Raw genomic sequence first — 25,355 nt, forward strand, 5'->3', positions numbered from 1 at the left:
GGTGGACGGCTGGTAGGCAGTGGGCTGTGATATGCAGGTCAGACCAGGTGATTTGGTGATCCCTCCTCGCCTTAACCTCTGACACAAAAACCTCAGAATTCATTTTAAAAAATATTTCCATTCCTAGCAGAGAAAAGTCTGGAACTGTGACCAGGGTGAACCTTGACGGCTCAAAAAAACCCCAACAACAGGCAAATAAAAAGAACCCCCAAATAATTATTTTAAAATCTCTTTCTGGGGCCTGACTCAAGATTTCGAGCATTTGGGGATGGCGATACAGCACCACAAAGAGAAACGCTACAATACCATGCTATTAAGGCAGGGCTTCCTCTGTGCAGTCTTTCTTTACGCTAGCCCAATGCACAACATCACAAACCCAGAGCAAAACCGCACAGAATGGCTTATTTAAGATGGGATCTGAAATACCCAAATATTCTGCTTAAAAAGAAGTGCAGCCCTGTATGAGCAAGATGGTCACTTTCTCCAATTCCTACTAGCTTCTTCTTGAGCTTTCCGAACTGGGTTGGACATTTACCAGGAGTCTGACCCCACCTTCCAGTGCTATCTCTTCATACCCCTGCTCTCATAAGGCAGGGAAGGGGGCTGTAGTGCTGGATCTGTATACCCCATCTTTGTATTTATCCCAATAATCCCCCAAATCTCCACTCCCCCCAAAACACCCCCCCTTCCAAAAACAGCTAAACTCTCCCCAGCAGGGCTGACAAGACAAGACAAAGATGGAGTTTGTAGGCCAAGCCATTCTGGAGATATGTGAAGCCGAAAAGTAGAGTTTTGCAAAAAGTCGACCCACTGGGGAGTTTTGAAAACAGCTTTTTAATTTAAAATTCTGCTTTCCCCCGATACTTCCCAGAGCAATTCTAGCCTTCCATACAACGTGCCTGTGAAATTGCAGGGACATTCGTTTCTTATGGGAATGGGATGGAAATCAGGATTATAATGAAAAGCCAGTTTCAATTTTAATGACCAAGAGGTTAGTGCTACTCCATACTATTTTGCACTTCTCCAGTACTTTTCATCCAAGGGAGTCAAAGCACTTTACACAGATAAATGTTATCACTCCCATTCTACCAATAGGAAAATGGAAAGCGATTAAGTGACAGGTCAGTGGTAGACCAAGGAACAGAACCTAGATTTCCTAATCCCCAGTCTCCTTCCCTAGGCCCCAGTACAGGACAGCACTTAAGTATGTGCTTAAACCCCACTGAAACCAATGGGACTAAGCACCCACTTAAGTACTATTCTGAATGGGGATGGACATAAGTGCTTTGCTAAATCATAATTCTCTAGTTATTAGAATCCATATACACATTTTTAACATCAAATACTTTATAAAACTGGCTTCTGGATTGTAGGAAGGTTTCACAAAGTCTCCTTGGCACCCTGCTGTGATTCTTTACATGTCACATACCTTGGTACTCTTGTTCAAACTCAGCCCCAAGTGTTTTTGCCTGTGTGTTTGAACTAGGGCCCATGTATCGTATGATCATGTGAAACTCCTGTTGAAGTCAATTGCTCTTAGCACTGTTGCAATGTACACTGGGGCCTCTCTCCCTGAAGCCTGGGCACCCGTAAGAGTGATTAGAAGTCAGAATGTGTAGCAATCTAGACATAGGAAGTGTACGCACTAGTGTTCAAAACACAACTGATCTGCGCCAAAGGAGAAGTCCTTTCTGCTTCTAGTTCTGAATAAAAATATTCAGCTAATGTTTTTATTACTCTAGAATATTTTAATTATAAATTTGTTACCAAGCTTTGACAAATGGTAATAAACACCCGTGAGAAGGCTCGAGTCTCAAACTTTTTGAGAAAGCAACATATTGAAGATGATTGTTAAAAAAGATATTCATTTCTGTAGCTGTACTATTCACAAAGAGTCATCGTGGTCGTTAGAACAAATAAAATCACTACTAAGAAAGATATATACAGAAACACCTATTTTTTCTAGTACTCTGCTATGTTTCAGCTACCACAAACATTAAAGACATTTGAAATTATGAGTGTGCTCTACATGCAGCTCTGGGATGTATTTGATACGCTGAAGTACAATAATGTCATTTCACTTCAGATCATCATCAGCAACACATTTTAAGCACTCATACAACATTGCAACTTGGCTATTACTTTAGGATCTCAAAAGAAGGACATGGATATTAATAAACAAGTTAGCAGTAACTCTTCATTTTGCCAGTTGTAAAGGACACTGATTGTCTTCACAGCACAAGAGTCTGGTCTTGTCACAAATAGTGCCCTTTTCCCTGAGTTTCCTTTGTGTTTTGCTAGGCAGGATGACCGGTTGGCTTGGGAGATTTACAAGTCCTTGCTTGGCACTCTTTCCATTACAAGGCAGAGTTTAGGAAATCGAGGAGTTCAGCACGGTTTCGGTCTCTCTGTGGATTAGAAAAGCAGTTCTTATAAATCACTTGTTTGTTCGGTAAACAATGTAATTTGTTAAGAAGTCAGCTTGGAAGTGTACATTTCTATTACACAGAAACTTAAAGGACCACTCAAGGGAGACAGAAAATCAGTGAAAAGTAGTTTTCTCACAGACACAGAATAGTACTCAATGGGCCTGATACTCCACTGCTTTGCATTCTGTGTAGTAATTTACACTTGTGTAAAATGGACGTCTACTGCTACCAAATCCAGATGGCTGGACATCATGATCTCCTGTGTTGCACGATAAATATGGCTATACTGGGTGCAAAGCACTGAAGAATCAGGCCAGATATGCAGCCTCAGGATGCCTTCTAAGGGTGGTCCTTTATCAGGGGTGGCTCCAGACATTTTGCCGCCCCAAGCACGGAGGGTCCACTGGTCCCGCGGCTTTGGCGGACCTCCCACAGGCATGCCTGCGGGAGGTCCACTGAAGCCGCGGGACCAGCGGACCCTCCACAGCCAAGCCACCGAAGGCACCTTGCCTGCTGCCCTAGCGGCGACCGGCAGAGCACCCCCAGTGGCTTGCCGCCCCAGGCACGCGCTTGGAGCACTGGTGCCTGGAGCCGCCCCTGTCCTTTATACAGGTTTCACTCTGTTCTTCTGATAGTAGCAACACTTATGTTATAAAGAGTCACAGTTTAGAATGTAATTTTATGAACAAAACTTTTATTGCAAATACTAAATTGTTTGAACAAGTGGCACAAATGTATTGACCTCATCAACAGTAGGTATCATAGCAACTATAAATAATCAGATAAGGAACTATGAAGTACCATCATCTAGACATCAGGCAGTTTGATTCTTAGGATAAAAGTGGCAAAATCAAGTCAGATTCAGCATGGCTTGAGGGCAACAATAGCCAAACAATATATTTTTGACTAAATTTAACCTCAAAATGGTCAGTGTAATATATCAACTATAAAGTGAGCAGTGATCATTGAACAGTTAGCCAATCAAATTCAATAGCACTGGCTAGCCAAACTGAATACCTGCTGATTGGTGTCTCACAGACCGCAGACAAACAAGGGGAACTGCTGAGAAGTGTGGAAATATAATTTGGGTTGTGACTCTCAAGCGTCCATTTAATTGTCAAAATTTAACTATTTCACAGCTGACCATCTTAACAGAATGATCCAGCAGTTCTGGAGCTGTGGGGAAAGAGTGTGTGGAGTACCATCCCCTTTTCTCCCATTCGACACCTGCACAGCGATGACTAGCCTCACACACTTCAAGAAAATGGGGGCAAGGAACACAGCCAAGGGTATGTCTACACTTACCTCTGGAACGATCGATCCAGTGGGGGTTGATTTATCGTGTCTAGTGAAGACAGTAAAGCCGAGTACTCTCCTATCGACTCCGCTACTCCACCGGAGTGAGAAGTGTAGGCGGAGTCGACCGGGGAGCATCAGCCATTGACTTACCGAAGTGAAGACACCACGGTAATTAGTTCTAAGTACGTCGACTTCAGCTATGCTATTTTCATAGCTGAAGTCGCGTAACTTAGATTGACTTAGCTCGCGCCCCCCCTCTCAGTGTAGTGTAGACCAGGCCCAAATGTAGAAACCCAAGACACTGGGAAGGTGGCAGTACTCCCTCTTTCATAGAAGAGTTAAAAGTAAAACCAACTATAAATCACACCAATGGAGAAAACCATGAACTGGTTATGAGAAAACTGTAGCGAACTCAGGGCTTCTTACTTAAGTTAGATAGGCACTCTTTACATGTCTGAATATCACAATAGTCCATGCACACATCATACAATTATTTTATGCCCAAGGGACTAAATTTAATCTCTCTCTGGTGACCCCATAACTACATAAAAAATTGCACTCAATTTAAAGCTTTTAAAAGCACAATCAGCTCATCTACACAATGCAAGTGATCTGGGATTATATAAAAAAACACCTGTACTCCGTCTTTTGGGACATACAGACCATTTTCAGCCATTTACCTCTTTATCCTTTTTACTCTTCTTTATTTTCATCTTAATTTTTTTTCCTGTTATCATACTGTAGTTTTCGGTCTTCTTTTTGTCTTTAAGGTACTAAAATGAGATCATGCACTGTGATACATTTCAAAGAATAAAAATATGCTCACACTTTTCTAAACAACGTTATATTAATAAGCACATTTTATTATCATGCAGGGAACAGACACTAACTTCCCTCTCCTGGAGCGCAGAAGCTAGGCATGCTGTACTCCATTTCCTGGTGGGCCTTTTATTTCATAAACACTTGTGCATGGGGAGGAATGGGAGCGTAACAGAGCACTATGAAACAGATGCCAGCACATGTACCTTGGAAAGCTGGACAGGCCCTGATTTCTCTCTCTTTTTTTTCTTCTCTTTCTTTTTCTTCAGCTTGTTCTCTTTCTTCCTCTTCTAAAAGTATAAGACACATATGCAAAGCTCATACTTCTCACCGAAGCACAAGAAAAAAAAACCCAACCCAAATATGTATGAACTCACAAATTTCCTGCTACTGTCCTGGAAGTCACATTTGCCATAGCTCCCCACGCCTGGACCAACTCTGGGAGATGTATTAATGGGGGGGCAGCAAAGAGGCTGATGTTTATTAAGGCCTAGCGACCCCCATGATCCCAGGAAACAGAAGTGGTGGTGGGTTCCCTGACCCTGTTTCTGGGAGGTCTGGTCCACCCTGCCTCACTAAATATCTGAAATCCCTGAGCAGAAAGTGATAGAAATAAAAAGTATATGACAGTAACAAAATGCAGATTACATTATTATATCTAACCTGCTTTTATTTTCTTGATGGATACAACAAGCTTATTAAGCTTAAACAGAATTTAGGAAAATCTGTAGTCTGTTGCACACTACTTTCAAAAAGTTATCATTTGTTTCTGATGTCCACAAACATTCGGTGGAACTGAAGCTAATACATTTCTAAACATAATGGTGAATTCATTCCTTTCTGTGCTGCCAAATGATGGAGCTGGTTGCAGAAATGTAGACCAGATGCAACTGTCTTCGCTCATAATCCCATTATGGCATTTTTATTGCAGCAAAGCTACCACAGTAGAATTGGATGCTGTTTTATATAGCACCAGTCACACAAGGTCCCCAAGGTGTTTAACAAGAAGTTTCATACCGGTAATGCAGTGATTGCATAGACAGAGGCAGCAGGTCAGTAACAGAACTCATACCAGGGTCCCCAATGCCTCTCAAAGAGTGCCTTAAGTTCTACCTGCACCCATTCCAGACACTATTAGGAGAAGCTCCATTTAATTTTTCCGCTGAAACAGTCAATTTGTACATTTTAATTTCAATTCATTTAATATCACCACAGAAATGTCTCCTTTTAAATGAACAATTATGTTCCTTATTTTGATTCCCAGGTGAGTTTTAATCACACCAGAATACAGTAGCATTTAAATTTTTTTGCCTGGATTGCTATTTATTTCTGTCAGCAAATATTTACCTTTTTGTTGCGTTTTTCTTTTTTCCTTTTCTTTGATTTAGACTTGGGAGAATCTAAGAGAAAAAAAAAAGAGTCTATAATTTACAATTTTTAAAGTATGGGTTATTTTACATATAAAACATTGAAATGAGTACAGCAGGAAAGGGACAGTATTGCAAGTGTGAGTAAGAAAAGAATACTTAAGTTTGGCTAAACTATATGAACCTTGACACATGAGGCAAAACACAAACTCAGTTTGCTGCCACCTTGTGGTAGAATATTGACATTATAAATCCGTAATTCACCACCGGTGATGACTTGCATCAATATATTTATATTATTTCAAACAAACACTATCTGTTTCTGCAGCTACTGTCACAAATTATGAACCTATCCAACATAATATCTAGATCAGTGTTTCTCCACGGATGGGTATATGACTCCCAGTGGTTACAAAATGCAGTTATGGGGTCATGAGCCCTGGAAAATTTTATTACAATCTAAAGCAAAGACAATCTCGCTTCCACACTCTCCCCCTCCCTTCCCCTTCAAAGTCAAGTATTCTGTCAACCGCTCAACACACACACAAATTATATGGCCTTGTTGTTATCATGGATACTTTTTTTTATTTTTATTTTTCTAGTATATGTAGGAGAGTTGTGAAAAATTTTGACTTTGTGTAAGGGGTTGCCAAGCTGATAGTCCAGAGACCAGATTATAATGACTAAAATTAAGTAATTAGCTCTATAACTTCTTTAGACTAGTCCCTAAAAAGGCTGTGTTGAAAGATTGTTACCGTTGCAGTGGAAAGCACTCAAATGTTAAGAAATCCCAGTATTTGGGACCCCCTGTGCATTGATACAGACCTTAATTCTATAATTACATTATTTTTTCCACAGGACCCCTGACTCATTCAGTGCACAGGATGGACTGTGCTCAATTAATGGGCAGCGATGAATTATTTTGTTTTATCCTTGTTCAACGTGTGGCCCTAAGCCTTGTTTACTCCACACTATTCAAATCTTGCTCTGAAGACAGAATTAATTTCCTCCTGGGCTTTTCTATGGCGCTAATCACTACAGTAGCTTAGTGCTTTGCAAACATTAATAGTTTGGCATCTCTGTGACGTGAGAGGGTGGGATTATCCGCATTTTACATATGAGAGAACTCGCTGTGAGCTTGAAGGGTGGTTTCCTGAAGCATTGAGAACTAGATTAAGGTCCCACGGTGGAGTAGGGTCTCTGTTGTGAGGAAAAAGGTTGGTTAAAGTTGAATGTTGAAGTCACAGGGTGCACGAATACTGAAAACCCCGAAACAGGTGAGTGAAAAGCTGTAGTAGCAGCCAGGTGGATGTTGATGGAGCTGAGTGACAAACCCAGGGTTTTTAAACTCAGTGAGTGAGGTGTGACTCAGAGGGTGATAATACCTGCTGGGTGCACCAGGAATAGAACTGCTTCCACTTTTGCAAGTAAGTCTTTTTTGTGGAGGGTTTTCTACTATTCAAACAGCACATTCTGTACTTTGAAAGAACACTCTACTATGCCCAAGGGCCATCGAGGAGCCAGGCCTTGAAATGTAGTATGGATAGACTGGGGTGACTATTGTGCCCAGTCCTTGGGTGTAGGTCTGTGGTCAGAGGCAAGCAAAGAGGTAGCCACAGAGGCAGGCAAATTGGGTCCAGGAACCATATGTGCCTCAGCCAGGTTGGTGCTCAGGGGATGATTACTGCTTTCTCTTGCTTTACTTTGTTTGGGAACTTAAGGCACAATTGTATTAGGGGAGAGGCACAGAATAGAGTTCCAGGCCAATGGGTGAGGTGAGGGAGGCATCTCCTAAAGAGTTGCAGCTACATCCTCCCCTGGAGCAGAACTGCTGGTATGCTGTAGTGAACAGTGTTGGAAAGAGGTCTATCCCTGGGAATCCCCAGGCAAGAAAAATCTTTCATTGGATAGGATCACCCAGTTCCCATTCGTGGTCCTGGCAAAAATGTCTGGTCAGTGTGTTTGCTATGGGTGTTGTGCAGACCAGACAGATATGCTGATGGTATGTCAATTTGGTGGGTTATGCACCAGTTCCAAAGTTTGTATTACCACTGTGCACAAGGACTGAGAACTTGCTCTTCCTTAGCGGTTCATATAGCATATGGACACTCTGCTGTTCATGATGATTCTGACCAAGCGATCCTTGATCTTGGGTAGAAAGTGGATGTATGCCTAATGAACTGCTCTGATTGATGGGAAGAGAAGACTCCTGAGGTGTCCAACTGCCTTGTTCCATGAGGTTCTGGAGATGAGCTCCCCAGCTCACTAGGGAGGTGTCTGTGGTGATGGTCTTTGTGGGTGGTGAACACAAAAATGGGACTCCCATGCCAACCTTGTGGAGATCCTTCCACCAACTGAGAGGGCTGAGAACTCTCAGAGGGACAGACATCTGTTTGGAGTGGTTGTGCTTGTTGGAGTGTAGATGGTTCTGGGCCAGGATTGGAGGCATCAGGAATGCAGCCTGGCGTGAAGTGTTATGAACCTACAAGCTGACATACGGCCCAGAAGCAGCAGGCAAACCTCTGCTGTGGTTTATTGAGAATGGGTATGTGATGACATTTATTAAAGTTTGTGCCACCTTTAACACTACATATAATAAAACTTGCTACTGTAGTCTTGTGTGCAAATTCAACACTTTATTTTAAACATGTAGTTATTAGGTACCAAAGTAAGAACCAGAAAGGCTGACTAGCAGCAATCAAAATGTACAACACAATAACCAAACTCAGTGCCAAAACAGTGGAAGATGCATGCTGCCAAATGACACAGACAACTATTTCTGGGTGTCCCCTGTCCCTCTGTTGTCCTTGGCCTTTCTGGTGCATTTTATATGTGCAGGTCACAACTGGACAGGAGTGGATGAATACACAGGTTACATTTGTCTGTTCCATATGCTAGTGTTCATTGCCTTGATTGAGCTTTTGCTCTTATAACATGACAGTGTCTCAGTTAAATTTGGGCTCTAATATGCCCATTATAGTTTTATTTCATATGGAACACTTTGTTTCCAATATTCCTGCTTCTAATCATTTGAATCGGTTCTTTGTTAAATAAACCAATACTAGCTTTCTCTATAAACAAATCTGAGCGCTGGGTGTTAAGTGGAGCTGGGTTCTACTGTGGTGTATTGTTCCTTTGGGAGTCCAGTGGAAGAAGGGCCGGAACCACAGGCAGATGTTCGGAGGGCTTGGGTTGGGAGTGTGCCTATCAGTAACCTGTCGACAGAGAGTAGGGACTGTGGAGGCTTGGAAGGCAGTGCTTGGTTTGCCAGAGACTGGTGGTGTTAGGGAACTGACCCCACCAGGCACAGACAAGGCTTCCTCGTGCTAAGGCCAGGTGGTAGCGAGATGTCTTACAACCTTGGCTACCTCCAGGAAGTGTTACAGAGCGGGCTCGTGAGTTACAGAGGTAGCCCTAACAGGCACGCCCCAGCCTGCAACGTAACCATCTGGAGTTCCTACTCCATGAGAAGTTCACATTTGTCACCAGTCAGTAATGAGTGAAAATTCCTCATAGAGAAGATGCTGATTTAGCACGGAGATGTAGGACAGCCTCCTTACAAGCACCCTGTGTCCATGACAGACCTGGCTGATCGCCAGCCACAGGGACTCCTAACACAGAGAGACAGCCATCCTCCGCTGTAATTTGGAGTCAGATTTAAGGCAGCTATGAACTAAATACACACTCTGGTTTGGTCTGAACAGCCAGGGTTTTTTGAGACTCCGTTTACAGACAGTCCAGGCCAGTCCAGGCGTGGTCTATTTATAAGCTGTGTTGTATTACACAAGAGGGGTACATGAGGCTATTTGTGGAGCCCCAACCTATACTTGTAACAATCAGCAAGTAACTGGTCTCTGTTTCAGGAGAACTGCTTAACTTTTCTTCCTCATTTTGTGGGGTTCATTTTGAATCCCACGTGGTGCTGGAGGAAAGGAGTGTGGAGGATGTTAGGGGAATGGTGTGGGTTCCGCACTGAACACAGGTATACTAAACCCCTGGCTTATATTAATAACTTCATAGGGCCATAAGCTGGAAATCCCTCCCATCCATACAGTAACAGCAGCAAACATGGCAACAGAAACTTAGTAGGCTCTGGCCCTTGCTCTGCTGCAGGTTCTGTAGGGGGCTGCTTCCCCAGGTCATCGCCAAACAGCTTTTCCGAGTACAGACGCAGCTGTGCTCTAACTGCTCCGGTGGCATAGCCTCTTTGGTTACTGGCCACAGCACCGGGGTCACTTCAGGCAGCACCTGGGGCTGGGAAGTTATAAGGGTGCCATCCCTGCTTAGCAGATTGTCAGACACCACTGTGGGCTCAGTGCTCATTACAGGTCTGTTGCGGGGTACGTACACCCAGTCACGGGTGCTGGGTCACGTAGGGCGAGAAGGGAAAAGAACTGTATAGCAGCCATTTAGATCCCTCATTCATCACCCTGACTATCAAATGTGGAAGTACGGCCTAGCGACCAGTGTCAATAAAGCAGCCCTTCCGCTCAGGGCAGCATGGCCCAGTGGCCAGAGTCAAGAGTAGCCCACCTAACAATAGGGATTGTGTGGCCTATTGGTCCGCTAGGGAAGTGGGGTACCACTCGGGCGGGTGGGGGTGGCGCCCAGGGCAGGGGGACTCAGGCCCTCGCTGCTCCTCTGAGTCCCAGCCCAGGACCCTGTCAGCAGGAATCCTTCCAAAACACGCTGACTGGTTCCCTGGTTCACTCTAGGATATTGGCCCTCCAAGCCCTCTCTTCATGGCCCAATGCAGCCCTGGCTTGCAGGGTCTTACTGAATACGTCACCCTGAGTCCTCCTCTTTCTCATCATTTGGCTCAGGCGTTTTGCGGGTGTGGAGGGAACCCCTCAAGGCCACAACAGCAGTAGCAGCAGACAAAATACAGGGTTTATATGTCAGTATAGTCATAAAAGCACAAGTTAAAATTCAGAACTCCCTTCCCCTCGCTCCCCTAAAGTTTTAAACACTTATTGATACTTCTGCTTGGGAGCACTCAGAGCACCAGCCACAGGGAGTATGGCCTAGCAGGGGTAAGGGAAATGAGGGAATTGCTTGGCTGCATGAAGCTATATGGGAGTATAGGACAATGGCTCTGAAGACTGGCACCATTTTCCACAAGCAGTGGTGATTTTAGGTGTTCTCACTCCTGAGGGTGACAAAGCCACAGAGCACAGCTGCTGCTGGTATCCTGAATCTGCCCTTGCCTGTATGCTGCTAGCCTGTGTACTGCAATGGTACCTGCCAAAGTTATCACTGACTGGCACAGGAAAGTGTCCAACTATGGAGGAAGAAATAAGGCTGCCACCCCTAGAAACCTTTGGCAGCAGATTGCAGAATACCCCTCCAAAAGTTTCACCAAGATCTCTCAGGAGGATTCAAGGGACATCCTTGTGTACATAAACAAACTGCGCTGCGTGTCCCCCCATCCCCTGCCAAAAGAGGGGAATGAAAAACAAATAATTCTACCTCTCATTGTTGCACCTCTACCTCTTCTAGTCTGAGTAAATTAATGAAAAGTCAATAGCTGTCTCCTGATAAATTGGGGGTGCTACTGAAATGGGAAATAAATTTACACACTTAGCCGAGGTTCCTTCCCCTGCATCAGGCTCACCTGTGCTTGACTGAGTGGACTGCAGCAGTCTCTCAAACAGGTCCTGGCTCACAACATAGCTAGAACCCCTGGTCACAGCCCCTACCCTCCTCCTCAGTGTTCATGGCAGGGGCCTGAGACTCGGGCTTCTCCGAGAAATCCATGGTGGTGGGTGAGGTCGTGATGAGGTCTCCCCAAGATACAGCCTGTAGCTCTTTGTAAAAACTGCAGGTCCGTGCATCAGGCATATCTCCCAGGCCTTCTGATATGCCTGATGCAGCTCCTTTACTTTCACAGAGCACTGCTGCTGATCCCTGTCTTATCCCTTGTCCTGCATCCCCCTGGCAATCTGCTCATAGATGTCAAAATTTCTGCGGCTGGTCTGTAGCCGAGTACTGAGATTCTGGGCAATGTTTAGGAAATAGTGGATGGCTTTGCAGGAATGGGATTCCCTAACTGCGGCGGGGTGATAAATGCCACGCATATCCCAATTTCAGCTCTAGACCATCTTGTGAGATTATACCAACAGAAAGGGCTACTTTATAGTATTGCATGCGCTGGTCGATCACAGGGGTAGTTTCACTGATATCAATGCGGGGTGGTCAGGGAAGGTGGCTGACACATGCATCTTCAGGAACTCTGGCCTGTACTGAAAGCTGCAAGCAGGGACTTTCTTTCCAGACCAGAAGATTCCAATAAGGGATGTGGATAGTGCCCACAGTGATCCTGGGAGCCCAGCCTACCCCTTACTCCTGTGGCTCATGAAGCCTTACACTGGAAACCTTGAGAGCAGCAAGGAACACTTCAACAGGTTCAGCAGGTGCAGAATAACCACTGAATGTGCAGTTGGCAGATTAAAGGGTCTCTGGTGCTGCCCTTTTGGCAGGTTAGATCTCAATGAGGAAAACATTCTCCTTGTCATAGCAGCCTGCTGTGCTCTGCATAACATAAGCAGAGCTAACGGGGAAAGTTACCCTGGGGTGGAGCATTTAGGTAGATTGCCTGGTGGCTCATTTTGAGTGGCTAGATACCAGGACTATTAGAGGAGCTCAACAGGGGGCTGCTTGAATCATGGAGGCTTTGAAGTAGCATTTTGATAATGAGCCCTAGTAACGTGTTTCTTTAATGCATTCAGCCAGGCATTGTTTACTTGCTGCATTGAATGACCCTTGTACTGACTGCTGCCAAAGCACTAACTGTAGTCTGCAAATATGACGATTGCCACTGTATATGCATTTTAGCAGCAACTACTGTGTGCAGGACACAAAAAGATTCCTTTTATTTCTAAGTCTATATTTTTATTAAACAGCAATACATAGATTTCCATTTCCTACATGGGACATGACCCTGAGGAGCACTGTCTCAAATGAGGCTCTCACAGCTATGTGCAAGTCCAGTTGTCATTATGAAACGTGTCCCTAGGGGTCAAGGGCAAGGGGTACTGCGACGGGCTGGGAACATGCGAGGAATGTGTGTGGGGAGTTTGGGGATGGCATGGAATGCAGTTCTGTACAGGCTACAGGGGAAGTTGAGCACGGATGTGCTCTGCCTGCAGTGCAATCAGCGACCTCAGCATTTCTGTTTGGTCCTCCATCAGCTTTATCATCCGCTCTTGCCCCCGTCTCCTCTCCTGGCTATCCATTCTAAGTTTTTCATTGATCGTCTCTCTCCACGCTCTGCTCTCGCTGTCTGCAGCATCGGCTGATTGCAGCAGTTCTCTAAATATGTCCTCCTTACTCCTCCTGGTTCGCCTCCTTATCTGATGGAGGCGCTCCGCCGGTGCGTAGGGGGTGGCCCTCAAGGGCACATCTGCAGAAGGAAAAGAAACAAACCGAGGTAGTATTGTGAGTGCGCTCACAGCCTTGAATCATAACAGTTACATACACCTCTTTCTCACCTTCCCTTAGCAAGCACACAGCACAGTGAGAGCCCAAAACATGGTGAGTTTGGCCTGGAAGGGAGGGAGACGGAAGGGGCAAGATGGGACAAAGGGTATCACTACAAGCGCCTAGGAACACTACTCTGAATACTGGCACTATTTTTCACAGGCAGGGGTGATCAAAGCTGATATCTCATTCCTGAGGGTAACCAAGGATGCAAGGGTGCATCTCCTGCATGCATGCAGCTTCTGACCGGGTCCGTATGCTGCTCGCCTGTGGCTTGCTTTGGTTCCTGGAGAAGTAACTGCCGATTGGCGTGGCAAAGTTTCCTACAACGGGGGAAGAAACAAAGCAGTTCTGCCGAGGAATCTTCGGCAGAGGATTGCAGAGTACCGCCAGGAAAGTCTCCTAGAAATCACTATGGAGGATTCCCAGGACATCCTGGTGTGCATTAACAAACTTTTCCGCAGGGCCCCCACTGCATAGCTGCACAAGGTAATGAGAAGCAGATGCAAAGAGTACCTAGTGTTGTTAATTTCTATCCCTTATCCCACTTTTATCACGTAACAAAATAAAGCAGAGCTCAACCTCCTGTCACCATGCAGTATCAAAGCAAAATGAGTACTTACCAGAGCTCCCCTTTCCTGCATCAGGCATGCCACAGACGGAGTGCTCGGACTGGCTAGACTCCTCCAGAGTCAAAAAGGAGGTGCTGGCTCGACTCGCCAGGCCATCGGCTGACCCTGTCGCAGGTCTCACATCCTCCTCCAGCTCCACTTCCTTGTCCACCACTTTATCCCCAGGGTTGACTCTGCTGGCTGCTGCCTCCAGTCCCTGCCCAAAGTATTCAAGGGACTCTTGGTGGTGGAGGTAGGGTCACCACTGAGGATAGTGTGCAGCTCCTGGTAGAAGTGGCATGTCTTCAGCGCCACACCAGAGCGACGGTTGCCTCCCTTGCCTTCTGGTACACCTGCCTCAGCTCCTTGATCTTAGCATGACACTGCTGCATGTCCCTTTTGTGCCCCTTCTCCTGCGTGCCACGAGCAATCTGCCCATAGGTATCAAAGTTCCTACAGCTGGAGTGGAGCTGTGACTGCTCAGCCTCCTTGCCCCCCAAACCCAACAACTCCAGTGTACTCCAGGGCAGGAGTGCATTTGCTGCAGAAAGTCAGCATGGTCAGCTGTGCATTTGCTATGTGAGCTGTCCATGCTGAGTAAACAGGAACAGGAATTTCAAAAATTCCTGGGGCTTTAAAAGGGAGAGGGGCACATGCCTGCAGATCTGCAGGTTGGCAAAGTTCAAACTGCTGACCATTATGGGACACCTCCTGGAGACCAATTAGGACAACATGAGCAAGCGCAGTGTCCACACTGGCATTGCATCACTCTAACTTCATCACAAAAAGCTCTATGACTCTTGTCAAGGCGGTTTTATGTCAGTGGTGAAGCAGGAGAGTTAAAATCGGCGGGAGGAGCATTGCCGTGTGTACACCATCATTTTGCTGATGAAAGCTGCCTTTTGATGACAGAACTGTGTAATGTAGACAAGGCCTACAGGTGTGGTGACACTCTGGGGCAGGGGAGCTATACATCAGTACTTTCAGAAGATCTCTCTTCATACAGCTCAGTAGATGCGATTCAGGTTCTTCCAACACTCAAAGATCCTCTTGCAAAAGGAACCTAGTTGGTACCAACAAAGTAGGGCACCATGTGGCTGGCTAGGATGAAGCTGATGTTACCAGGGATGGTACAGCTGGATGATGCATATGGTCCTTTCGCCCATTACCTGTAGAAGTGGGTCACGGTCAAAGACAGTTTCTTCAAGGAGTCCCTGGTGACTGGAGGACTCTGAGACAGGTACCCGTGTCAGTGTCTTGTGAAGCTGTTTGCTGAGAGATTTCTCAGAGAGCACCATGCTGCAGATAATCTTTGAGGATGTAGGAACTACAGCAGTACTCAGACCAGACGCAAGATATACTTGCTACCTGATTTCGGGGATGACTTCTCCGTCTTCTTAGACCCTCTGAAGCTGTTCCAAGGTCTCCGCTCGTTGGAGTCAGAGCTGTGAAAGTTGCCAGGGCACTCAGGTTGTCTGAGGCCAATATACAAGGGGGCCTGAAGTGGTAGCAGGTCTCAAGGAATGCTTCATGGGGAGAAGATTGAGCCTGTTGTCCTTCAGATTCCTAGACTTGCTCTTAAAACCAGTGCAGATCTTGCACTTAGATGGAACATGCGACCCTAAGACAGCTGGAATGTCCATCACTAAGGCAAAAAGACCTATTACAGGTCTGGCAGGGTTTTCAGCCTGAGATTTTGGGCATACCCCACAACAGAGAAGGTGGAAGACAAGGAGAGGCCAAGGTCAGGTGTGGAGGGCATGAGGGGGGACCCCCAAATGCACACACCGTGTTTGGGAAATTAATAAAAAAATATTAAAAGAAGTAAGACTAAAATAAGTCAGCTAGCTAAAACTTTGAAGCTAACGGATAACGCAATGCTGCATCTCTAGTTGCAGGTTGTTGAGAAGGAACTGGAATAGTGGCGGGTCCACCCTCCTCTATATGCTCTCAGATTGGAGCACGGGGATGTACATGGTGCAGATGTGGACCCCACAGACATTACTACCAAAGATCTCTGATTGAAAGCACACAGACACCTAAAGTGGAGCATCCATAGGGACCCCTAGTCAAAGAATATTTACATATCTGCTTAACTTAATCATAAAGACAAGGGGGATGAGGTAATATATTTTATTGGACAAACTTTTGTTGGAGAGATAGACAAGCTTTCGAGCCACAACTTTAATCACGAGTGCAGTCCTATTGACTTCAATGGGACTAGTCCTATGAGTAAACGTCACACCTTTAAGCGTTTGTAGGATTGAGACCAAAATTCAGATTAAATCAAAAAACTAACTTTTGCCTGCCTGTCCAGACCAAGTAGAAACAAATTTCAACTGTTTTGTTTTAAAACATTTTAAATGTACACAATGTTATTTGAGATCTTACTTGTTGCTTTGAGTGAAAAGAATTTTTTTTATTTCTAATTTTGATTTGTTAATTTAAAATGACAGCACATGCACTGTGTAAAGAGGCGCTTGAGTAGCTACAGGAAGTGGTTACATGAAAACAGTCTCAAGAAACAAAGACAGCAAAGGTTGTGCACTAACTTGTACAGTTATTTCCTGGTAATTAAGCTACATTTAAAGTAAGTTTCAAATATGTGTAGCAGCACTGTTAGAACGAGTAAATACAAACTCAAGTGCAGTAATGGCAACTTACCTCTGCCACTTGAACTGCTTCTGCTGCTTGAAGAAGAGGAAAATCTTGATGAAGAGCACGAGGAGGATGTAGTAGTAGTACTAGCAGATGATGTTGATGAAATGGATGATGATCTGCTTCTGCTGCGTTTTCGCTTTCTCTTGTCTTTCCCTTAGGAGAATATAAGGCCTGGTTCATTAGGTTTCAAATAGTGACAACACACAAGCTAATAACTTAAGCTCTGAAGGCACATTTTTATAGAAATTAAAATTTAAGACAAGATTTGGTGAAGCCATTAAAAAAATAAAATAAAACCATTGTCCTTGCCTTCTGTCATTTCCAACATAAGTTAGCTAATAACAATGCCAAGCAATGCAATCAAACATTTTTACTCATGCAAAGCATAGTATACAAATAATAAGAGTTTTTCTGCAGCAGCTATTGTCCTAGACTAGAGTTTGATTTCATGACTCCCACCTCTGACTTTCATCTCTTCTTGTGATGTAGCGCATGGTGTTCCACATTTCTCATCACGTCTGTTATCCATATCTAGTGAAAAGAAATGTATATAAATATCACCAAAAAGGCTTTCTTGGAAACATACATGTACAATGGTAGCTAAGATCAGGGAACGTTTCCATGATCAATTCCTATTATTTAGATGGGGGAAGAAAGATAAATATCAAACTACACCAGGACGAAACATGGGTGTAGGGCTGAGGATGGCAACCTTTCAGAAGTGGTGTGCCAAGTCTTCATTTATTCACTCTAATCTAAGGTTTTGCATGCCAGTAATACATTTTAACGTTTTTAGAAGGTCTCTTTCTGTAGGTCTATAATATAGAACTAAACTATTGTTGTACGTACAGTAAATAAGATTTTTAAAATGTTTAAGAAGCTTCATTTACAATTAAATTAAAATGCAGAGTCCCCTGGACCAGTGGCCAGGACCCGGGCAGTGTGAGTGCCACTGAAAATCAGCTCGCGTGCCACCTTTGGCATGCGTGCCATAGGTTGTCTACCCCTGGTGTAGGGTCTAATCTTGCTATGCTGGGAACTGCACAAAAAAAATCCCAAGTACTGTATATATGGATGTATATATACATACACATACATACATATGTCCACACACAAAAACTGCATTCATACTCACCACTTTTATATTCATATATATGTGTGGAAGTTAATTTAAGACTGTTGTACCTTGATTAAATCAGAAAAATTCTGTGACACTACACGCACGTCATTGTTCAAAGCACATTTTAAAACCAATTTTGCAGACATCCAAGTTTGTACATAATTAAAAAAAACCACTATATACTGCCTTCTAGTCGGAAGACTCACCACAAAGGGCTTCATATGCTAAATATAACACAAAACCACTGAAATGCAACCACCTTTGGTGTGGAGCACTCAGCAGACAGTACATATCACATTGCTGAACAGTGGCATAGAGGGGGAATTTTTGCTAGGATACCAGGGAAAACTCACTCTCTCTCACCAAAAAGTGCCATGTTACCTTTAACATCCATGCATAAACACAAGAAAATGTTCCCTACAGTGCAATCTTACATCAGCAGGAAGATGACCTGGATGATCTAATAGGTCTTTTCCATCTTTTAATTCTATGATTCTAATATACAGAAGCTGTACTCTAAAATTCTCATCTGACATTAAAACAAAACAATTTTGTGTAACTCATGGTTTTCCACTTTCTAGTGCATTCTGATTTTAAAGCAGTTTACATTAAGAGATCTTTAAATTTGAAATTAATTCATAAGAACATGAAGTGGTACATTTTCATAAGGTTTACTCTTACTTAATTCCCATAAACAAGCTAGGGAAATACAGACTAAGGCCTTGGTTACATTTGAGAGTTACAGCCCTGTTGGTGGCTTTATAGTGCTGTAACTCACTCCCCGTCCACACTGGCAAGGCACATACAGCGCTGTATCTCCCTGGCTACAGCGCTGCTTGTACTCCACCTCCGCGAGAGGAATAAAGAGTATAGCGCTGCTACTGCAGCGCTGGGGTGCCAGTGTAAACAAGAAATAATCTTAGTACGCTGTAACTGACCTCCGGAAGCTTCCCGTAATCCTTTTAAGTAAAGATTACTCTCTTTGTTTTGTTGTGATGCCTCTCTATTTCGTTGTGAACTCCAGGCTCCCGAAGCTGCTTATCAAAAAAACAAACAAACACAGCTACTGTTTGCTGTGAATGAGCAGAGGCAGGCAGGCTCCCTTTGGAACGCCCACAGCTAGTGTTTGCTTGAAGAGAGGGGGGAGGGAAGGGGCTTGAGGAGAGAAGCGGCATGGCACGCAGGAGGGAGGGAGCGTGGGGGTCCATTTTGGGGAGGCTGCTTATCAGCTGCTGTTTGCTTTCAGTGAGTGAGAGGGGGTGGCGGAGGGGGTCGGAACTTGCAAGGCAGCTGTTCACAGAGTGTCAGCTCCAAAAATCCACTCTCAATCTCCCCCATGCTCCCTCTCACACTCCACTCCACCCCCCTTTTGAAAAGCACGTTGCAGCCACTTGAACGCTGGGATAGCTGCCCATAATGCACCACTTCCAATGCCGCTGCAGATGTGGCCACGACAGTGCGCTGGCAGCTGTCAGTGTGGACAGACTGCAGCGCTTTCCCTGCTCAGCTGTACGAAGACAGATTTAACTCCCTGTGCTGTACAGCTGCAAGTGTAGCCATGGTCTAGATGGTGCTACTATAAGGCGGAAAACTGTTCCCATAGAGTAGTCACCAGTGGTTCATAGTCAAGCTGGAAGGGCACATTGAGTGGGGTCCCACAGGCAAGGCTTTGGAGTGGAGCACGGAGCTGGAGCACGGACCAGTAGGTTTTTGCCCGGAGCTGGAGCGAAGCCGGAACAGAGCAATTCAAAAATTTGATTGCTCCAAATCCCTGCCCATAGGGATCGGTCCTGGGTCCAGTTCTAGTCAATATTCTCACAAATGATTTAAATCAATGATACTCAGAGCTCAGTAGTTAAGGAGCAAACCAATGATCAATATTACCCAGAAGATCCATAGAAGTGTGAATTCACTGTTTCATTTACTGTACTCTCACTGCAAAATGTATACCGGTACTTATTTTATCAACTACAATTGGTTAATAGCATAGTAAAAGCATCCTGATTGGTTAATAATTAAATCTGAGTGTTTTAATATCATGTGCTGCAAAGAGCCACAGGGGAGAGAGAGCCACTTGCCGCTTGTGAGCGCCTCAGTCTGAGTATTACTGATTTAGATAATGGCATAGAGAGTACATTTACAAAGTTTGTGAATGACACCACGCTGAAAGCAGTTACAAGTGGACAGAATTAAAATTCAAATTGATCTGGACAAACTGGAGAAATGGTCTGAAGTAAACAGGATGAAATTCAATAAGGACAAATGCATAGTATTCCACTTAGGAAGGAACAATCAATTACACACAGAATGGGAAATGACTGCCTAGGAAAAAGGGATCTGGAGGTGGATCACAAGCTAAATAGCAGTCAACAATGTAACACTGTTGAAAAAAAAAAGGGGGGGGCGGGAATCATTCTGGGATGTTTCAGCAGGAGGGTTGTAAACAAGACATGAGATATAATTCTTCCACGCTATTCCACATTGATTAGGCTTAGCCTGGAGTATTGTGTCGCGTTCTGGGTGCCAAATTTAAGGAAAGAAGTGGACAAATTGGAGAAAGTCCAGAGGAGGAGAACAAAAATTATTAAAGGGCAAGAAAATATAACCTATGAAGAAAGATTGAAAAAACTGTGTTTGTTTAGTCTGGAGAGGAGAAGACTCAGGGCGGGACAGGATAACAGTTTTCAAGTACATAAAAGGTTGCTACAAGAAGGAGGGAGAAAAATTGTTCTCCTTAACCTCTGAGGATAGGACAAGAAGCAATGAGCAGAAATTGGAGCAATGGTGATTTAGGCTGGACATTAGGAAAAACTTTCTAACTCTCAGGGTAGTTAAGCACTGTAACAAATTGCCAGGGAGGTTGTGGAATCTGTGTTACTGGAGGTTTTTAAGAACATTCCGGACAGGTGGTCTACTTATTACTTAGTCCTGCTTTGAGTGCAGGGTGTGACACTACACCCCATATTCTTCATAGAAATATTGTTATGATTATAGCATCTCTGAGATGTATTTTATGCAAGATGGGTGTATCATTGGAAAGGTTATGATGTACTGAATATGATTATCCTATTTGTATGCATCTATCATTTCTGTATCTGAAGTTAGGAATATTGACTATGTAACAATTACAAGTAGGCTTACACCTGGGGAATGCCCATGAGACAGAATGCAATCAGTCTGGATGGGCCATTAGGGAGAACAATAGGACTTTGAAGATGCTAATCTCCCCTCTTCCTGAGAAACTGCCTGGGATGCAACAATTGGCTTTTGACTCATGGCTGCTTTGAAACTGCAGGGTCATGTGATCATGGTACTGGACTCCATCATAGAATACCAATATTTTTCCTTTGAGGGGTGTGGGAACCTCAGGGCTTGGCTACACTTACAAATTTGCAGCGCTGCAGCAGGGTGTGAAAACACACCCTCTGCAGCGCTGCAAATTGCGGCGCTACAAAGCGCCAGTGTAGTCAAAGCCCCAGCGCTGGGAGCCGCGCTCCCAGCGCTGTCCGTTATTCCCCACAGGGAAGTGGAGTACGGACAGCGCTGGGAGAGTTTTCTCCCAGCGCTGGCGCTTTGATTACACTTAGCGCTTCAAAGCGCTGCCGCGGCAGCGCTGCTGCGGCAGCGCTTTGAAATGCAAGTGTAGCCAAAGCCTCAGTGGCAAACAAAGGGTTCCTGTCATATGTAAAACCTATTTAAGACAGGGGAGTGACTTAATCAGTGTTCATTCCTCACTGAATACCCACTCAGGATGACTGCTGAAAACATCTAAGAAACAAGGATGGGGGAGGGGAGGGGGGGGTGAAAGAGAGCTGAGCCCAGGCTGAAAAAGGTGTCTGGCTTGTGAAAGAAATGCCTAAAACAACATTTATGTGAGAAATTACTACTTGTAACCAGTATCAGAGGGGTAGCCGTGTTAGTCTGGTTCTGTAAAAGCAGCAAAGAATCCTGTGGCACCTTATAGACTAACAGACGTTTTGCAGCATGAGCTTTCGTGGGTGAATACCCACTTGCATCCGAAGAAGTGGGTATTCACCCACGAAAGCTCATGCTGCAAAACGTCTGTTAGTCTATAAGGTGCCACAGGATTCTTTGCTGCTTTTACTTGTAACCAGTTTCTTTAGTGCAGCGGTAGACAACCTATGGCATAGGTGCCGAAGGCGGCACACAAGCTGGTTTTCAGTGGCACTCGCATTGCCCGGGTCCTGTCCACTAGTCCGCAGGCTCTACATTTTAATTTAATTTTAAATGAAGCTTCTTAAACATTTTAAAAAACTTATTTACTTTACATACAACAATAGTTTAGTTATATATTATACACTTACAGAAAGAGACCTTCTAAAAACGTTAAAATGTATTACTGGCACACGAAACCTTAAATGAGCTGTGCTTCCTCCACATTGAGGGAGGGGATGAGTTTCATGAGCTTTCGCTGTATAGTAATCTGTGCAGCGCAAGACAATATAATTTTGGGTTTACACTCTAGAGGGGGTGTGCATTTGAGTGCTGGGAAATTCCTTAGCTGAAGCCTTCCCATGCAGAGCTGATTTCAGTGTCTGTGTCTTTCTGCAGCTGGGTGTGTCCCTACCTGCGTGTGTGTTGGAGGAGGCTTGAGGGCCTGGCTCAGCAGAACAGCGTAAGGGAGCCCAGGCTGGTGGAACAGGCAGGCTCAGTGGTACCCCAGTACATCAGGTGGCACCCCAGAGTGTGAGGAGAGGGTAACCCATCACACACGGGGGCTGGACTAGATGAGCTATTGAGGTCCCTTCCAGTCCTACACTTCTATGATTCCATTCATAGCTCTTTTAGCACAGGTCATTAGTACTTAGTGTTCGGCTCTTAAGATGGTAGGAGATTACAGCAAAACATCCATGCTATGTGATATCCAGTCAACATGACCTCAGAGCAGTAGACGGCACACAGGTAAAGAGACAAACCTGTCCTGGCATCACGCAAAGCAATATGGGGTAGCAGTTTGCAGACTGCCAAGCTCGTGGAAATGGGTGGAGCACACACACATACATTAGTCCACACTAACTCAATACACAATGAACTTAATATATTTTCAGAGTGAATTACAGAACATGGCCAATTAGTATACTTTGAAGAATTGTGTTGTATGGATACAAGTCACTTGAATGCACACTAAGTAAAGTTACTGTGGACTAAAACCCTGTGTAGACAAGCCTGTGGTGTCTGCAAAATATAAAATGAGGTTAATACTTACCTACTTTTCAAAAGGACATATATATGAATACTATAAGTGAATGATTATGTCATGTAAACTTTTTAGACAGTGCTACAAGGAGATAGACTTGGAAATGTATTTAATCCATTTAAATTCCCTGAGACTTTGAAGGGATGAGGAAACAATGCAAGATGTTGATAGCATCACTTAAATGCAACTTTATAGAAATAATTAAATTAAAAGCTCATGCAAATTAAAATAATTTAAAAAAATCTCAAAAGGAGAAAAACTGCTATCACCACAATATAAGCCTATGACAACAAATTCATTCTGCATTAAAACTACTCTCTGCATCAGGTGATCTAATGCCAAAGGGATCACACAGCATGAACAACCTTACACACCTTAAAAACACAGACACAATCAGGCTAAGTTAAACATTTCAGGTCCAAAAATGAACCTACTGTAATAATAAAAATCTTTCATTTTCCTAAGCTTTTAACCATAAAATTTAGTGCCAGAGCACTAAGAAGATTATGATGTTCAACATTTATTATACATTTTATTCAAAAGACTGAATATAGTGGCATATGTACAAGTGCAATCCCGAAAAATATCAGAAAACCAAAAGGAAGTCAAAATACTCTTCTTTGCTAGGCAACCTAATACACAGTGCAGATTAATTTGCAGCTGCAGGTGCACATGTACATGGATTTCTGAGATGACTTCTGAAAGTTAAAAATGTGCTTAACCCAACACATGCTGTTATGCACAGCATCACACTGTGCAGGTCACGACTAAGGGCACGTGGAGTCAGCAAGATTAGCTTTGGGGAGGGATATACATCTCTCTTTCAATCCCTTTTTGTTAGGGCAAAGATTGCCCTTCAATGACAACACTTGAGGAAGCTTATCAACTACCTCTCAATTAGTGAGCAAGTCAGAGATATGCAGAAGCACCATGTGGCCAACTCTAGCAATATTTGGTGTTTTACTTAAAACCCCAGCTCCAGGAGTCAGGTTATTACAGGAGAATCTCAGCTCCCATTAAAAAAGCAAGTTTCTGCTGCTCAGGGCGGTGGAGAAAACCAGGGCCCCGCGCGCCCTCTGAAGGTGCGGAGAGCAGAAGGCAGCAGAGAGGCCCCTGCCCCAGGTTATCCACAGGGGCTGGAACTAGGGACGCCTGACGGGGGCGGTTTCCATCCTACGCGGGGTTCACGGCTCGGGCCCCTGGCTCACACCAGCCCCCCGTGATGTCGCGGGGTCTGGGCCAGGCGTTTTGAACACCGGGCGGGGGGGGGGCACAGCGGTTCCAGCCAGAGCGGGGCGGGCAAGTGAACCCCCCCCCCCGCCGCGATGTGCTTGGGGGGCTTCTGCCAGGGCCGCGCCCGGGGGCAGCTCAGCGCCGCGCTCCCTCTCCCTGCGGGCGGGCGGGCGGCAGGGAGCTCCCGCGGGAAGCCACCGGCCGCGGCGGGGCGGGGCGGGGCGGGCGGTGGAGCGCCGCGCGGGAGGGGCCGGGAGAAGGGGGCAGACGGCGGCCGGGGAGAGGGGGAAGGAGACGCTGCTTCCCGGGCGCCAGCGCCGCGCCCAGCACTTACCAGGGCCCAGGTCCCGCCTCAGCCTCCCCCGCTCAGCGGCCAGCGTCCCCGTTACCCGGAAGCAGACGGCTGACCCGACCGGAAGTGAATAGGGGGCTACATCCGGGAGCTCCGCGGGGGACGGGCCTGCGTTCAGAGCAGCCGGGTGTCTCCCCGCCCCCCCCGGGGGTTACCTCGCACACGGTGCGTGCGGCCAGCCCCGCCCCGCCCCGCCCCACAGAGCAGCTGCAGGGGGCGGGGTCACGGCTGCCACGTTCCGCGCGGCCTCTCTGTCAGACGCTAACGAGGGTAAATCAACGGGCGCGGGCCGTATGCAAATGAGCCTGTAGGTTCGTCTCCTACTTGTGCCCAGCCCGCTGCGGCGCGTGTGCGTCAGCTGAGACCCCCCCCCCCTCGCCCCGGCCCGGCCCGGGAGATTCCCCCCCCCCATCCCGGGGGTTTGTCCCGCACCGTCCCCGGCCGCCGCTGGCAGGGCCGGGCAGGAGCCGCGCCGGGCAGCGCTCGGCCCGGGGCTGCCGCCGCTCCGCTCCCACCCGCGGGCTGGAGTCTCCTCCCCGCGTCGTGACCCGGGCCCACGTTCAGGGCGGCGGGGGCAGGCCGCGATTGCGAGGGAGCGACCCGCGCTGCGGAGGTGAAGCTTTGTGACCAGCCTTGGCACGTTCTCAGCAGCCTTCGGCCGCCCCCTAACTTCTCGCTTCTGCCTTTGGCCGCGCACGTGGAGGATCCGGGGTGGCCGGGTTTGTGCGCCAGGAGCGAAAGGGACGTTTACTGACACCAGTAAAAAT

The 25,355-nt window shown here is 45.7% G+C and overlaps 1 protein-coding gene across 1 annotated transcript; it reads right to left on the reverse strand.

Moving 5' to 3' along the window:
• Positions 1–2,351: 2,351 nt before the first annotated feature.
• On the reverse strand, positions 2,352–24,737 carry LOC123366855 (corepressor interacting with RBPJ 1-like). Its single transcript, XM_045010674.1, has 7 exons — positions 24,571–24,737; positions 17,125–17,196; positions 16,669–16,818; positions 5,895–5,947; positions 4,754–4,837; positions 4,409–4,501; positions 2,352–2,408 (listed from the first exon to the last, which is right to left on the reverse strand). The coding sequence occupies exons 2-7, from the start codon at positions 17,192–17,194 to the stop codon at positions 2,358–2,360; spliced, it is 501 nt and encodes a 166-aa protein (XP_044866609.1). The 5' UTR covers positions 17,195–17,196; positions 24,571–24,737; the 3' UTR covers positions 2,352–2,357.
• Between the last annotated feature and the right edge of the window lie 618 nt (positions 24,738–25,355).

This window comes from Mauremys mutica, chromosome 3 (genome assembly GCF_020497125.1).
Source record: "Mauremys mutica isolate MM-2020 ecotype Southern chromosome 3, ASM2049712v1, whole genome shotgun sequence".
Lineage (NCBI taxonomy): Eukaryota > Metazoa > Chordata > Testudines > Geoemydidae > Mauremys > Mauremys mutica.

Bases quoted from the DNA above. Each gene is read 5' to 3' on its own strand.
- LOC123366855 (XM_045010674.1), bottom strand. From the start codon at position 17,194: ATGGATAACAGACGTGATGAGAAATGTGGAACACCATGCGCTACATCA. The intron at 5,948-16,668 runs GTAAGTTGCCAT...TTTTTCTCTTAG, and splicing joins AAGCAGTTCAAGTGGCAGAG to ATTCTCCCAAGTCTAAATCA. The intron at 4,838-5,894 runs GTAAATATTTGC...TTATACTTTTAG, and splicing joins AAGAAAAACGCAACAAAAAG to AAGAGGAAGAAAGAGAACAA.